The 16,043-nt window shown below is 38.4% G+C and overlaps 1 protein-coding gene across 4 annotated transcripts in view; it reads right to left on the bottom strand.

The window, feature by feature from the left end:
• Window positions 1-16,043, bottom strand: part of med12 (mediator complex subunit 12) — a 107,811-nt gene that overhangs the window by 34,393 nt on the left and 57,375 nt on the right. For all 4 annotated transcript variants that reach the window (XM_078412488.1, XM_078412485.1, XM_078412489.1 and 1 more), the window contains 8 exons: window positions 14,136-14,280; window positions 13,196-13,316; window positions 9,946-10,047; window positions 6,804-6,917; window positions 6,017-6,180; window positions 2,938-3,117; window positions 2,539-2,610; window positions 854-1,026 (listed from right to left, as the gene is read on the bottom strand). In XM_078412488.1, the coding sequence (XP_078268614.1) occupies window positions 854-1,026; window positions 2,539-2,610; window positions 2,938-3,117; window positions 6,017-6,180; window positions 6,804-6,917; window positions 9,946-10,047; window positions 13,196-13,316; window positions 14,136-14,280 (1,071 nt within the window). The remainder of the gene's footprint in view (window positions 1-853; window positions 1,027-2,538; window positions 2,611-2,937; window positions 3,118-6,016; window positions 6,181-6,803; window positions 6,918-9,945; window positions 10,048-13,195; window positions 13,317-14,135; window positions 14,281-16,043) is intronic.

The raw sequence follows: 16,043 nt of genomic DNA, 5'->3' as shown, positions 1-16,043 counted from the left end.
AGACTATAAATCGTTCTGTAATCTCATTGTATCTTTAACATAATACAGTATCACAAATTGCTTTAACAGGATATTATATCAGTGAAATTTTGCACCAAAGTTGGCATAGTAAAAAAAGTCATAACATAATCAGAGTATCAGGTTCATTCATTCCCCACTAGGTGTTTGATTCCAGGTCAGAGTGTTAGGTAATGTTTGCCATGATTCTCTATGTTGCTAATTAATCTGCTAGCCAATTGCATCAAACCCAGGCCGAGCTTTCAGCATATTAAGGATGAAAGAGAGAGTTAACTTGAGGTTGAAGAATTTTCATTAGAATTATTAAGCTAGAAAACAAGCACATTTTAAGTTGCACAAAAAGGGAGGGGTTTAGAGACAAAGGGAATGGCGATTAAAAGGTAGTGATCAAGAGACAGAATAAAGCAAATGATAGCAGAAAGTGCATGGTGTTGAAGGCCTATAAAGTCCAGCTGATCTATCTGGAGAAGAAGTAAATAGAACAAGATGAAAGTAATAGAAGGAGAATGTTTTAATAAGCAATTGGAATTTTTTGCAATTAAGAGGGGATGTTGAAAATATCCAGCTGAGAGAAAACTGAGTTCACATTATGGGTAATGCCCTCAGATCAGAACTGGCTAGTTCAGATACACACTGGGGAAGACTGGTTATCTGAAATTGAGGAATTCAATGTTATGGCAAGAGGGTTGTAAATTCTTCAACAGATTTGAAGTTCTGATGAAAATTCCATCTTTCATGTTGATGTACTGTTTTTTCATTTTCAGAATTGATAGTCCACTGCCCACTTTGTTTCAAATTTCTAGTGCCCACATTTTCACGTAGATTTCAAACTCACCTCAGCAGTGGTTTCATTTTGCTGGTGTTTCCATTTGTGTTGCTGGTGCCAGAGACAGGTATCCCCGAATTCACCGTTCCATTACTGTTCAGATTTGAGGAGTTCATTTCAGCTGATTTCTGGAATACTTCAATAGTGGCCTTAGCAATGTTTTCTAACAAGGAGTTCATCTCCTGAAATAAAGGACCAAACAACAGTAATGCATGTTTTTTAATTATTATTTAACATACTTTAGGATACACCAAGTGTAGTGGCAACATCAGTCCTTACAATAAAGTCCTTTCTGCTTACCACCATTTCACGGAGGCTGGATGGATAGATCTTGACGCAAATCAACAACAGAGAGATCTTCACAATGTTTCAGTTTAATTAGTTGTTTATTGAAGTAATAATACAAACAGATTTTTATTTCTCCCGGCATAGATCTGGTAAGCATTGCATCTCGCCATAGCTTCTCTGCGTCTGGCGCCTCACATCTCTGCATTCCCAGATAATACCCAGTTCTAGCTCCTCCCAGTACGTTATGTCCATTATACCCATATATGTATTCATCTCATGACAAACCCCCAAGTATCCAAAAATAATACAGCAAGATACAAAATAATATGATATGCTAAGACAGCTAATAAACACAAATGGCTCCTACACCGAGTATAAAGTTATAGTGGAGACATAAGATTTTTGTATCTTGAACTAAGCAGCAACTGGGACCCTTCAATGGGATGATAATGCAGGCTAGAGCACAGCCTAAGGTCTTAAATTCAGATCAAGGTAAAATCCATGCTGGCTGAAGCCTATCATAATCTCTCTTTGCAGCTTCATGGGGAAACAGGCTTGGTTGGATGCATTCATAGAAATCAATAGTGAGATGTTTTTTTTCTCCAGTGATTCTGCTTGACCCACTGAATGACTCCAGCACATTGCGTCCATCTTAGATGTCAGGTTGACTCACCAACTCCAAACAAGGTCAAACATTGTAAAACAAAATCAGTCTGGAACCACATAAGTTGAGAAGCCATGCTAAAGGAATTTTGTGATAAGCTATATCACAGTAGAATTACCAAAAGTATTGATAAACTGTCCTATTTCTTACTTACTATTTGAATAAAGAACTCTTTCAAATGCATTCCAAATTTCTCTTCTGCGAGCAGAAGATAAGATTGATGAAGATTTTGTAATTTTGTGGGTGCCATAAACATGGCTAGGTGAAGTCTGCTAGCTGATTTTGAATGAATGACACTTTATTATACACTAGGTTGTATGCAAAACAAAGAATTTCACTGTACCTCAGTACATGTGACATTAAAGTATCATTGAATTGAATCTTAACTGTATCTCACACAACTCAAGGAATGTAATTCTCTTATATTATATTGTACTTTTTTTACTTGTATGTAATACCAAAGTTTCTTGTCTTTGTATGTCTTGGGCTTTGCTTTCGAATAATTATTTGGCAGCAGAATTGCCACTCAGTGTTATGTTTTCCCATGCACTCTTACCAGGGGCTGATGGGCCAAAATTAGAGATAAGCACTTCTAGATCTATCTCGAAGGAAGAATAATCGCATCACTTTGTTTACTAACAGACACATACACACACACAAACCCTCTCTCGGTTATTGTCATTGATTTCAGCAGGCATATACAGATCCGGAAGGGAGTTCAAATTATAATGTCTTTACTTACACTGGTGACACTCTGTTTAATCATAAGCTGCAGCTCCAGCGATGACTGTCTCATTGTCCACTGATCAAGATTCTAAAATAAATAGAAAACTGAACAACTATTCAAGATTAAGAAACACATGATCTTGAAGTACAAGTAGAGAATGTTCTTGGGATAGATGTGGGAAAGTTATGTTCTTCCATCTGGTTCATCTTTTGACCTACATTAACACTTTTATTCATTTTACTATTATCATCTTATCAGCATTAAACAAAGCTGTCATTGGTACAACTATTTGAAAAACTATGTACACCATTGTGCTACTACAGATGCCAACTAAACTAGAACACAGCTTCCTATTGCTTATTCTACTTATTTGTGGCATGTAATTCTTTGTAAAGAATTTGCATCTTTTCTCACCTGCAAGATCCGTTTGATTCTCTGACGTTGTGGGTTGTCTCCTTCCTCACTGTCCAGTTGCCGATGTGGATAGCATATCAACTGCAAGAGTCGCTGAGCCTGCTTATTTGTTAGAACTGGATCCTGCAAAGCACTGCTATCCTCACACAAACTCTTTAGGCAGCGCTCTCCCACCCACTCCTATGAAGAAACATAATGCTTTATACAAATATGTATTGTACAATGATTCAGGTTGTGTCTCTTTCAGTTAACAGGTTTTATGTTAAGATCACAGCAACAATTTATATTGACACAGCAGCCTTAATGCAATGAAACATCCCAAGATGCTTCACAGAACAGTTCTCCATCAAAACTTAACGTTGAACAAAGAAACTACCTCCCTCATGTACCAAATTGGCTTCTACTTAAAATTACCCATCATATTTATTACATTTTCTCAAATGGTAGTATTTTTCACAATCTACCCATAGGATGGGGGAAAATGGATTTTATGTACTTTTTTCGTTACTGACTTCCTTCTATCTGTTGTTATTAGCTGTGGTCATTTCCATATTAAAGAAAAAACTTCACCACATACCCAGCTTGTCATGTGGAGCTTTATTTTGCACAATGAGTACTGTGTTGGATTTAGGAATGTTCATAAGTTCTAGTAGCAGAATTAGCCCATTTGGTCCATAAAGTCTACTCTACCATTCAATCATGACTGATCTATCTTTCCATTCTCCTGCCTTCACCCCAGAACCCCTGACACCCATACTATTCAAGAATCTATCCTTGTTAATCACATGTGTGTCATATGTTAATCTATGACATAAAATAGAATATATTCTGATCATATATTGGGATTGACTGTTTATATAACCCAATTGCTCAGAATCTTCCTTCTTCTCTCCCCCTCTCAATAGACAATAGACAATAGGTGCAGGAGTAGGCCATTCGGCCCTTCGAGCTAGCACCACCATTCAATGTGATCACGGCTGATCATTCTCAATCAGTACCTCGTTCCTGCCTTCTCCCCATACCCCCTGACTCCGGTATCCTTAAGAGCTCTATCTAGCTCTCTCTTGAATGCATTCAGAGAATTTGCCTCCACTGCCTTCTGAGGCAGTGAATTCCACAGATTTACAACTCTCTGACTGAAAAAGATTTTCCTCATCTCCGTTCTAAATGACCTACCCCTTATTCTTAAACTGTGGCCCCTGGTTCTGGACTCCCCCAACATTGGGAACATGTTTCCTGCCTCTAACATGTCCAACCCCTTAATAATCTTTTATGTTTCGATAAGATCCCCTCTCATCCTTCCTCTCTGGTGCACTATCCCTCCTATTCACAACCAAATTAGTTGCCTCTCTTGCAACATTCTCTGCCATCACTTCCTCCAGACTCTCCACACATATTCCACTCTCACACATCCAAGTTTAGCAAAATAATGGAAACACAGGGAACTACAGATACTGGAATCTTGAGCAAAACATAAAAATGCTGGAGGAAATTAGCGAGTAAAGCAGCATCTGTGGAGGAAATGGATAGGTGATATTTCTAGTCAGGACCCTTCTTCAGGCTGTAGAGGATTCCCAACCAAAAACATACTGGTCCATTCCCTCCACAGATGCTACCTGATCTGCTGAGTTCTTCTAGCACTTTGTGTTTAGCTAGATAATCTTCAGCAAATGCCTTTATTTACTTCAAACCATTGTCAACAGTATACCCAACAACCCAGCTTTTGGCCACTTATATATCTCATCTACATGCTTGGAGCATCACAGTGCCAAGGCACAGATAGGCTCTAACTATCCACCCGGACTAATTATCAAACATCCTCTTCGGATTATACTGATATTTCCTTCAACTAAACATTAGAAATCTAAAACCAACTCTCTTTCTCCTGCCACAAAAACTTCCATAAGCCTCTGATTTTAGTTTCCTGGCTCACCAATGTCTAAGGCTGAACAATGGTGTTTCCACAGTCTAACTCAAAGATAGCTTCCGACCTGTACCTTCTCCCATCATAATGACCACCTAATTCCATCACCGCTTTAGCTCACTTGCTGCTGAAACTGTCAAACTTACTCTCCAATGTTATCCCAGCAAACTCCCCTGACTCTCACCCTCCCTAACCAGAGGTCATCCATAATTCCACCATTTGTATCCCAATATACCAGACATGTCACACAATAATTCTTTGCCTCAATTAACTATATGCACTCGGTTCCAGAATATCTCAATTTTATGATCAACATCATATATTTAAATACTCCATTGCTTCACCATTTCCTACCCTTTTTACCTGCTGCAGCCTCAAGTGATTAAGATTTGTATTCCACCAATACTGCCCTTTCATTATCATTTACTTTCTTCATCCCATCACTGGCAGCTTAAACAAGGTTTTAGGCCTGACATCTTAAAATTTCATCTTCAATCATGAATATTTCATTAAAATGTCTTCCTTAATAGCTTGAAGGTATTTATTCACAAAATGCTGTAGTAACTCAGGAGGTCAGGCAGCATCTCGGGAGAGAAGGAATGGGTGACATTTCGGGTCGAGACCCTTGTTCAGACTGATATCAGGGGGGCGGGACAAAGAAAGGATCTCTCCACCTATATCCTTCCTTTGTCCCGCCCCCCTGACATCAGTCTGAAGAAGGGTCTCGACCCGAAACGTCACCCATTCCTTCTCTCCCGAGATGCTGCCTGACCGGCTGAGTTACTCCAGCATTTTGTGAATAAATACCTTTGATTTGTACCAGCATCTGCAGTTATTTTCTTACACTTCCTTAATAGCTTTATCTTTGACAAAGTTCCTGGTCACCCACCTTCTTTCATTCAATATCTCATTTTGTCTGAAGAAATCTGGTGAAATAACTCATGGAAATGTGCCAAATTTACTGTAATTTTCAACAGCTAAATGTAAATGCTTCAATTTATTCAAACTTATTCAAACATTATCAGTGCAGTTAGGCAAAAAATGTAGAAAATTCTGTCCAAAGATGTTTGCATAAAAACGAAGCAGCTTAATTTTAATGAACACGCAGAGCTGCTGTTCCCAGTTTTAATATCTTGTCCTTTAATATTTCTTTACCTGCTGACAAATATTCTTTAACACATATTTAGCATAAGCATCTAAACTGGCTGTTTCGATAGAAACAGCCCGACTACCAGATTTTTTCACTCCTATATCATCCTCGGGGAGCTCCTCCATCCCACCAGAATGTGAGAATCCAGACCCTTTCAATTCAGCATCACCTGAAATGACAAGAGGAAGATTTTGCATTGGGAAGTCTCCTACATTATCATCCAAAAACACATTTAATATGATCGTTATTTAATTAGCCAAAGGATTCTCTCTCGGCAGATGGTTACATTAAAAAGCCACTGCTCACTTTTTTCACCATCATCAGCCTTTCCTTTCTTACTTTAAGAACACTGGTGACAGTTTTCAAGATCCTGCTCTACAGGTGTTGTTTTGTATACAAAAGGTAACCTAGAGTAAAATCATTGAAATAATAGGGCAGAAAATGTTCTTAAATATTATTTTCTGAAAAGCTGTTTGCTTCATTCTAAGGTATAAGTAAAATCTGAGTATATTTCAAGCAAATGTTTTTCACAATGTTTCCTCATTCTGCAAAAATGATAACCATCCCACCAATACAGTTTTTAATTTGTTGAAACATGTTGAAAAATGAGCATCAATGCATACAAGTCTGTTCATCATATTTCAGTCCAGAATAAAATAAATTAATCAGTGCACCAAAAGAGAATTATTTATAAAATGAGATTTATAAAACTTGAGTGCGAGAAAACACCCAAAAAAGAGAAGCCCTTCTTGCTGTAACATGTAATCTGCAGAAAATATACTCTATACATACCCAACATGAAGATAGCTTTGAGGACAGCAAACACTGCTCCAACCACAATGCTGTTCTGTGATGCTGCCAGTAGATGTCTGTCGCATGATGAACGAATCCCCACTGTTGGTTTATCTGGGGAATAAAGAACGCTCCATCAGTGTGTTTTAAGAGCTGGAAGGATTTCAACTATTGTTGCAGTGATAATCTTACTTGCTCTGCTCTGCTCTCATCACTCAAATCCTTCAAAAGAATACCAATATGCACCAATAGCTCCAGTAATGACATACCACCATTATGACATTGCAGAGTATGTCAGTGCAAGGGTGCGCCGTTTGTCACTTTTTCAACAGGCTTCCTGTCAATTCAGCAGGGGCTTGACCTGTAATGCTGAGCTTTTCATAAAGCTCAGTGTCCCAGTGGAATCTTCCAGTCCTAGCATCTATTGATGGTCAGGTGCCATTGACAGTCTGCAAAAAGCTAGGTTAAATTGGTGTATCTGAACTGCACATTAATTTATTTTGATCATCAGACCAAGCTGTTCTATGCTCAAACCTGGGTTTAAATCCGAGTATACTATTTTTACACTTGCCCTTTGTTCCGTGTGTCTTCTATCAACTGTAAACTGGAATTTGCCTGGGGTCACTTTCTGGGAGTAGCAAAGACCACATTGAAATCTTCAGTCAAGTATTTGATAAACACAGTGGGAATCTGATGGTCACAGAGTGCTAGATTGGGGACGGACGCATATTTTTTGAGGCATGCTTTTTGCTGCAATGTCAGCTACTCATTGGATTTAATTTGTTACGTTGCTTGTAGCCTTTCAAGATTTTTGCAGTACAACAAACCTTGGTTTCATTCTTGCATGTCCCATTAAATTAGATTAGATCAGCACCTCACCTACTGGGGAAGTTACCTCAGCTATTTGCCGTGTTTACTTAGACAGTGATTTCCCTCTGGCCTCCATTTCTCTTTGCAAACACTTCAGATTTACTTCATGTGTATAGCGATTATATTCAGTACCGATCTTTGGATGACCAAAATAATTTTCACTTTAGTTTTAAGACCAAAAAAACCCAGCTTGACTGGAGTAAAAAAAAAAGCAGACTTAACCAGAATTTCTGATGAAGGGTCGCTGGCCTGAAATTTAAACCATCCCATTGTCATAGATACTCCTGAACCGAATCTCTAGGATTTTGTATTATGTCACATTTCCACGCCAACGACAACGCCAACTTCTCTTGCAGAGTAGGGAACAGTAACCATACTTCCAGGTGAAGACAGGAGTTCGACACGGGTGTGTGATGTCAGCGCTACTCTTCAATATTGTTATTGACTGGGTGATGCGTCAGACAACCGAAGAACAAGCAAGAGGCATACGATGGACCCTCTTCTCAACATTTGAAGATCTTGATTTTGCTAATGACATAGCTCTGGTCTCCCACACTCATAAACACATGCAGGAAAAAAACATCCCGTCTTAGTGACTTTGCACAACAAAGTGGCTTGAAGATAAACCAGAAAAAATCTGAATTAATGACACTAAACATCCAAAACCCCTTACCAATCCAAGTGAATGGAAATGACCTTCCCATAACTGAGGAGTTTATTTATCTTGGTAGTAAAGTCAGATACGATGGCGGAGCACAAAATGACATTAAGAACCGGCTGAACAAGGCTAGGAATGTTTTCAGAATGCTAAACAATGTATGGAGGTCCCAGCAATACAGCACCAAGACCAAGCTGAAGATATACGGGAGCTGTGTCCTCTCCACCCTCTTATATGGCTGGGAATGCTGGAGAATGACAGAGAGTGACATCAACCAGCTGTCAGTGTTCCATACTAACAACCTGAGAAGAATCCTTAGAATATTTTGGCCAAACACCATATCCAACCAAAATCTCCTTGCTCAATGCCAGCAAGAGAGTATGGATACCATCATCATGAGAAAGCGGTGGAACTGGATTGGCCATATACTGAGAAGAGAACCAGACAGCATCCCAAGAATAGCCCTGCACTGGACATCAGAAGGGAAAAGGAAAAGAGGGAGATCCAAAACCACATGGCGTCAAACTGTAGAGGAGGAAATGAAAACTATGGAATTGACCTGGGGTAGTGTCCAGAAACTAGCCCAGAACAGACAGGAGTGGAGAACCTTTGTTGTTGCCCTACATGCCAGGAGGCATAATGGGCAGTAAGGTAAGGTAACATTTCCAATAACTACAATTTTGCTTTTCAACCAGTTATTTCACCACCCTTCCCTACTGGCTTAGATTGGAAATTCAATGTTGAAGACTGGGTTGTTTTGTCAATGAACTCTCACATCCTGCAAGCCAAAATGACTATTTACTTCAATAGATGCCCCACAGTTTCTTCCAGTTATTAAGCCAGGATGGTGTCTCATTGACTCCTCTTCTGAATAGTCTCAATCGTCAAACACTTGCAGTTGGAAAGGCCAGTACTGCTCAGGGACCAGAAAGCCAGCACCCTGAAGAATGTTGAAAGGAACCTACCAGTTGTTTAAACATCAGTTTGAACATCAAAATGCTGGAGTCCGAAGAAAGGTTCTGACCCGAAATGTCACCTATTCTTTTTCTTCTGAGATGCTGCCTAACCCTCCGAGTTACTCTAGCATTTTGTGTCTATCTTCCTACTTACCCAGTTTGAACATCCCACTGATAATTAAAGAATTTGGTACAAAGATCTAATGTCAGTACAAATTTTAATTTCAACAGTCTAATCCAAATTCAATATGTATATTGAGATGGCCTCCCCATGTGATAACCACATCTAACGTTCACCTACCTACAGGAATCAGGTATTCACTGGCACTGTCCAATATTTACAAACAGCTATCACAGATACAAAACTGATTGCTCCAGTTTACAAAGTTAAAGGATAAAAGTGAAACGATTAAAATAAAATATGTAGATTGCCTCTCCCAAATGTTTGTTCCCTCATTTAGTGCTTACAAGTTGTTTACTTAGCATTGAACAGCTCCTTCTAAACCAAAAAAGTGTTTTGAACCGTCCACATGAAATAAGTGTTCAAATGGATCATTTTGGATGAAAATCTTTGTGGATAGAATATATTAATCTGTTCTTACGAAACGTAACAGAAACAATGTCTCAGGCATTTTCACTGTATAAATGCATCACTTACTGCTGTCTTGGTGACAAGGGTTTAGTTGTGGTGTCCTAAACAAATGGAGGAGGATTCGGCATGTTAGGCGAGCACCTGGTTCAGAATCTTGCTCACTACATGCTGAAACACAAATGACAAATGGAAACGTGGTCACTTTTTTGTAAAATACAGCAACAAAGTATGGACTTAAATTACAATTGTTCTATTCTCTCAGAATAATTTACGAGAGAAAGACAATGCTGGAAATATACTGAAGTTCAGCTAAAGAATTAAAGTCTGTCAATACTACATTTCTGTCAACTGCCATTGGTTAAATTACTTTATTCCATGTGAAATTCCTTTTAATTTAATTAAATTTAATTTAATGTTTTTGATTTGGACTAGTAAACTAGGAGAAAAGCTTGTATTCACACAGTAAATTGCTATATTATCAGAATGTTCCGTACCGAGTAATAGAGAGTAATTGTGGCACTAAGACTGTCACAAGATACCGGAAAAAAATGTGCCAATGGATTTTAGGTCTTGGTTTAACATTTCATCTGCAGAGAACAATATAGCATTCCTCTCAGTACAGCTTTGCAGCATTCGCAAAGTTTTTGTTTTGTCTCCACCTTTACTACTGCTCATTTCAACAGCATGCATGAATCATTTCCAAAGGTAATCCTTTATTCAACACCATCTGCCTAAGACCACAATAATGCATAGGTTAAAAGGAAATGAATGCATATTTACTGTGCAACTTTTATTAACCACGCTCTTATGATTCATCAGAAGTTTTGCAAGAGGAAACATTTTGCAGGATGTTGCTTAATTGCAGTTATGTTTTTTCTTCTAATTTCTGTTTTGAATTAAAGTTTATAACATTTCTTTGGTCTACAAATTATATTTAACTTCATCCCTATGCTTTGAATCAAAATAGACGTAAAATCAAAAAATTATGACAATTATACAACCAATATCTTACAATTGTGGTGAAATAACCAGCCTTCAATTTGTTTCCATTTGATCTACCATTAGAAATTAGTTGTTTCAAGATTGCCAAGCTACATTCCACAAAGTGCATCATCTTAAAAAAAATAGGGCAACATCATTTAGTACAAAGAAACAGGTCACAAAAAGCATTGTTCAGAAAATGACATTGCAAATTTCTTATGGACAAAAAAAATGTTGCTAATTTGTAGAAAAATGAAGGATGAACAGAATGATTATCTTTAAGAGTAATCCAAGTTGTGCTTCCTACAACAGATTGATAAAAATAGACAGTAAAAGAAAAGGAAGAGGTAATGCAAGTGCATTTTAGTACCTGCCACAGGGTACATAAAATATAATGAAACTGAATTAAGATCTTCCATAGGCATTTAAGTAATGAAGAGGTAGGCATTCCTTCACAAATAATGAATATAATGAATAGACATTGGATATTGAAAGAGTTGAATTAGTTGATATGTTAAAGAAAGTAAAACTGATAAATGAAGTTTCTATACAGGCCAGAGCCACAAAGAACTACAGATGCTGGTTTACAAAAAAAAGACAAGGCGCTGGAGTAACTTAGCAGATCAAGCACTGCCTCTGGAGACCATGGATAAGTGACGTTTCGGGTTGGGATCCTTCAGTCTGAAGAAGGGTCCCACCTCGAAACATCACCTATCCATGTTCTCCAGAGATGCTGCCTGACACACTAAGTTACTCCAGCATTTTGTGTCTTTTATTTTCTACAAATGCTAGCTGCATTGAGATAAAGCACACATTCAGGGATGCCAGGTATTTGAAGGAAGTAAAGGTAAAATTAGTGACATTTTGTGGAATCATCCAAACATGCCAGAGGGCTGGAAGATTGCATCATTAGTCAAAAAATGAAGATGAATGCATCTTAATGATTGTAATGATCAAAATCATTAAGGATAAAATTAGTCATTTGGACAAACCTGTTTTACAGGGAGACTTGATTCAATAGAAATGTTCAATTTCCAGAAGAGTCAAGATCAAGTAATTGCACAGAATTGTTTAAAAGCAAGCCATGCTTAACTAGCTTCATTGAAGTTTTGATAATAAGGAAGGGTTGAAGAAAGAATTGCAGTTTGAAGTATTTACATGAAGTTTCAAAGTGCCATGTAATAATCATGTAAGAAAAAGCAAAGCTCACAGAATAAAATAGACGGGCTATGAATTCTGCTTTAGAGCTGGAGAAAGGCATGTGGTGATATTCACCAAGAGTCAACAACTGAATGACTATTCATATATATTAGTCACCTGGTGTACAGGATATCATTTCATAATCTATGGACAAATAAGTGCAGTAAGGAAAATTGTGGCAAACTATGAGAAAATAGACAAATTGATGGAATGGGCTAGTTGAAAATTAGACAGAAACATGAAATACATACACAAACGTGGAAAGCAATAAAATATCATGGGCAACTCCTTGCGAACGGGCTAAAATGACAGTGCACTAGTCCTGGGAATAATGGAATTCCAATGTAAAGGACAGACAGAAGAGTCTGAGACTGTTCTGCTTTTAAAAGAAAATGATTCAATAGAGATGGCTCAAATTGTAGAGAAAGGGTTTCTTCTCGTGGGAATCAAACAACAAAGCGACACAATGGCACATCAGTGGAGCTGCTGCCTCACAGCGCCGGAGACCCAGGTTCGATCCTGACCTCAAGAGATTGCACGTTCTACCTGTGACTGCGCGGGTTCTCTCCGGGTGCTCTGGTTTCCCCCCACATTCCAAGTATATGCAGGTTGGTAGGTGAATTGATTTCTGTTAATTGCCCCTCGTGTGTAGGGGGTGGATGTGAAAGTGGGATAACCTGGAACTAGAGTGAATGGGTAATTGATGGTCGGCATGGACTCAGTTGGCCGAAGGGCCTGTTTCCACACTGTATCTCTAAAATAAACTAAAGACAAATTTAGATGACTGTAACATAATTTATAGCTTTCTCATGTGCAAGTTGTCATGATCCAGAAAAACAATGGAATCAGATTCAATTATTGCAAAAGGGAATTAGATAGATATTTGAGGGAGAAGATAAATAAAAGACTACAGAAAAAAAAAGCTGAGGTATGGGATGGACCATTATTCCTTTTTCAATTTGTTGGTAAAGGCTTAGTGGCTACACATGCTCATTCTGTTCTGTAACAATTCTATGTACATGAATAAAAGAAAGCATAATGCAAAAAGGCACATTCTTAATTCCATGCTTGAAATGAAAAGTGAAATACAATACCGTTGCACTATAAAAAGTGGACCTGAAGTTAAGGTAGTTACCTGCATTAAGGAGTGAGGGGATTGCCACACATCGAATCAAATCCTCCAGGAGCAAGCATTGTCTAGCTATTAAAATAGCTATAAAGGTTGCCAAAGAATCATGGAATGATAAATCGCTCACCTGAGAAAAATAGAACATTTTAATATGAGAGACTAGTAGAAGTTAAGCCATTGAGTGCTTTGAGTCAGAACGGGGAAAGGTAACTTTCACCTCATTAATCAGAAGGCCCAGGTATTTCTTAGCTCTCTTTTCGGGATAATAAAAAACAAATATGAAAGAGTGTATTTCAATCTAAACAAAACATGAAATTGGGGTTCACATTTCCATCGGTTTCATTTAAAAAATGTGCCATTTGTGAAAGTGACTATTAACCTGTCAAATTGTCATAAAACTCAACTGATTCACTAATGAGTTTGCAAGTTTAAACCTTGATCTTATGAAAATGAAGCAGCTCCAATGGACAATGTCCTAAATTCAATGTAGTAAAAGCATACATGCTCAGGTTGAATGCAATATACTGAATGTGGGTAGTTAACTGAACTTCATTGACTAAATCCAGACTCCTCAATGTATGTTTAATATCTTCTCTTTTACAGGGCTGCAACCAATTGTTTTAAAATCCTGCCTTGTAACCGTTTTCTTTAAAGCCATCACTCTTAGAATGACAGTTACGGATCCATTTATAAATTCAGTCATACTTTGCTGCCAATCTTCAGCCAGAACCTGTTCTGCAAACTGATCACATTCTCCTAATGCAACCTCACCCAACTTGCAGAATTCACTTGCTTTTTTACCTTAAATCTCTAGCCAAATGGGATTTCTTGGTGGTAGCAGTTTCCCCATAAATATGTTAACCAAACAGCAAGCAGACAAGTCAAAGGACAAATTTAACCAAAAAGATCAAAACTTCAAAATCTAAATGATGAAAAAAATACTTACATCAACATTACAAAGAAGATCATTGAAGCCACAAGTTCCATTGTTGGATGAACAGCACAGTGCTTTGAGCACACCAAGCCACTCTGCACTGAGAGCCTTGCAATAGGCAGTTAGCTCCGCACACAAGATAGCAATATCATTCACACTAAATAAAAAGACAGATGTACAACAATCTGCAAAGAGAATAACCAATCTAACTTAAAAGAAGCAAGCATGCAGGATTATGTGCGTGTGGGCACCAGAAAAGCGACAGTTAGCCAATTTGCTTAGTGTTGTATTTACAGGACTCACGTTCATGAAGAACAATAAATCATCCATCCTTTGTCTAAAAGTTCATAATTAATAATAAATCCCAAAGAACAATAATATCTCAATGCTGGTACAAGAGGACAAGGTAGAGTTGTGACTTCAAGTGCACAATGCATCTGCCTCAGGATTGAATTAAGCCCAAATCATTGCTTAAAGGGCGGCACGTTGGTGCAGCGGTAGAGTTGCTACCTTACAGTGCTTGCAGCACTAGAGACCCGGATTCGATCCCAACTTCGGGTGCTTATCTGTGTGGAGTTTGTACGCTCTCCCCGTGACCGCGTGAGTTCTCCAAGATCTCGGTTTCCTCCCACACTCCAAAGACCTACAGGTTTGTAGGTATAATTGGCTTGGTATAAGTGTTCATTTTCCCTAATGTGTGTAGGATAGTGTTAATGTGCGGTGATCACTGGTCGGTGCGGACTTGGTGGGCCGAAGGGCCTGTTTCCGCGCTATATCTCTAAACTAAGAAACTAAACCAAAAATAACTCTTTGCTGCATGAATGCTTATGTTAAATAAAAATGGCCTCACAATTAAACAGCATAATAGACCACAAGGATGGCTTAAAATAGGTGTGAATCATATTTAGTGAGGTCGAACACATCTCAAATTAGATAAGACAAATTAGACATTGTTCTATTTCGAAGTAATTGTTCTATTTCTGAAATTATTTACCTTTGATAAGGACAAAACAGTTCCATACAAATAGAAATTGAAACTATTTGGGAATTTGTATTTTGGGAAATTAAACTAAGGCAAAACCTTTACAGTGAATGGTATGACCCTGAGGAGAGTTACAGAGCAGATGCACAGTGGCGCAGTGGTAGAGTTGCTACCTTACAGCGCCAGAGACGCGGGTTCAATCCTGACTATGGGTGCTCCCTATACAGAGTTTGTACATTCTCCCTGATACCACGTGGGTTTTCTCCGGGTGCTCTAGTTTCCTCCACTCTTCAAAGATGTACAGGTTTGTAGGTTAATTGGCTTCTGTTAAGTGTCCCTAGTGTGTAGGATAATGCTAATGTACGGGGTGATCGCTGGTTGGCACAGACTTGGTGGGCCGAAGGGCCTGTTCACACGTTGTATCTCCAACGTAAACTCTAAAAGCAAAGGGATCGCATAGTTGCTTAAAATGGCATGGTAGGTAGGATGGTGAAGACGACTTTTTACAACCTAGCCATCAGTCATGGAATTGAGTATAGAAGTTGGGACGTTATGCTACAGTTGGACAAGACATTGGTGAGGCTGCACTTGGGATAGTGTGTTCAGTTTTGGTAACCCTGCTATAAAAGATGCCATTAAGCTGGAAAGAATGCCGAGTAGATTAATGAAGCTTTGCCAGGTCTCAAGGACTTAGCTACACAGAGAGGTATGGCAGGCTAGGGCTTTATTCCTTTAAGTGCAGGAGGCTTAACAATGACTTAGTAGAGTTCTATAACAAATTATTTGTTCGATCACTTGCAGGCTATTGTTGCAAAAAATTGAATACAATATAAAGCAACATGAAGGTCAAAAGCAAACACCTTTCCCTATGTACTAATCCCACTCATCGCAAACTCCATTCTCTGCAAAGCTAATGAATTAAGTTTTTCTGTAGAAGG

This window comes from Rhinoraja longicauda, chromosome 15 (genome assembly GCF_053455715.1).
Source record: "Rhinoraja longicauda isolate Sanriku21f chromosome 15, sRhiLon1.1, whole genome shotgun sequence".
Lineage (NCBI taxonomy): Eukaryota > Metazoa > Chordata > Chondrichthyes > Rajiformes > Arhynchobatidae > Rhinoraja > Rhinoraja longicauda.
Note: the sequence above shows the minus strand (reverse complement) of the source record. Positions and strands in the feature narration are given on the sequence as shown.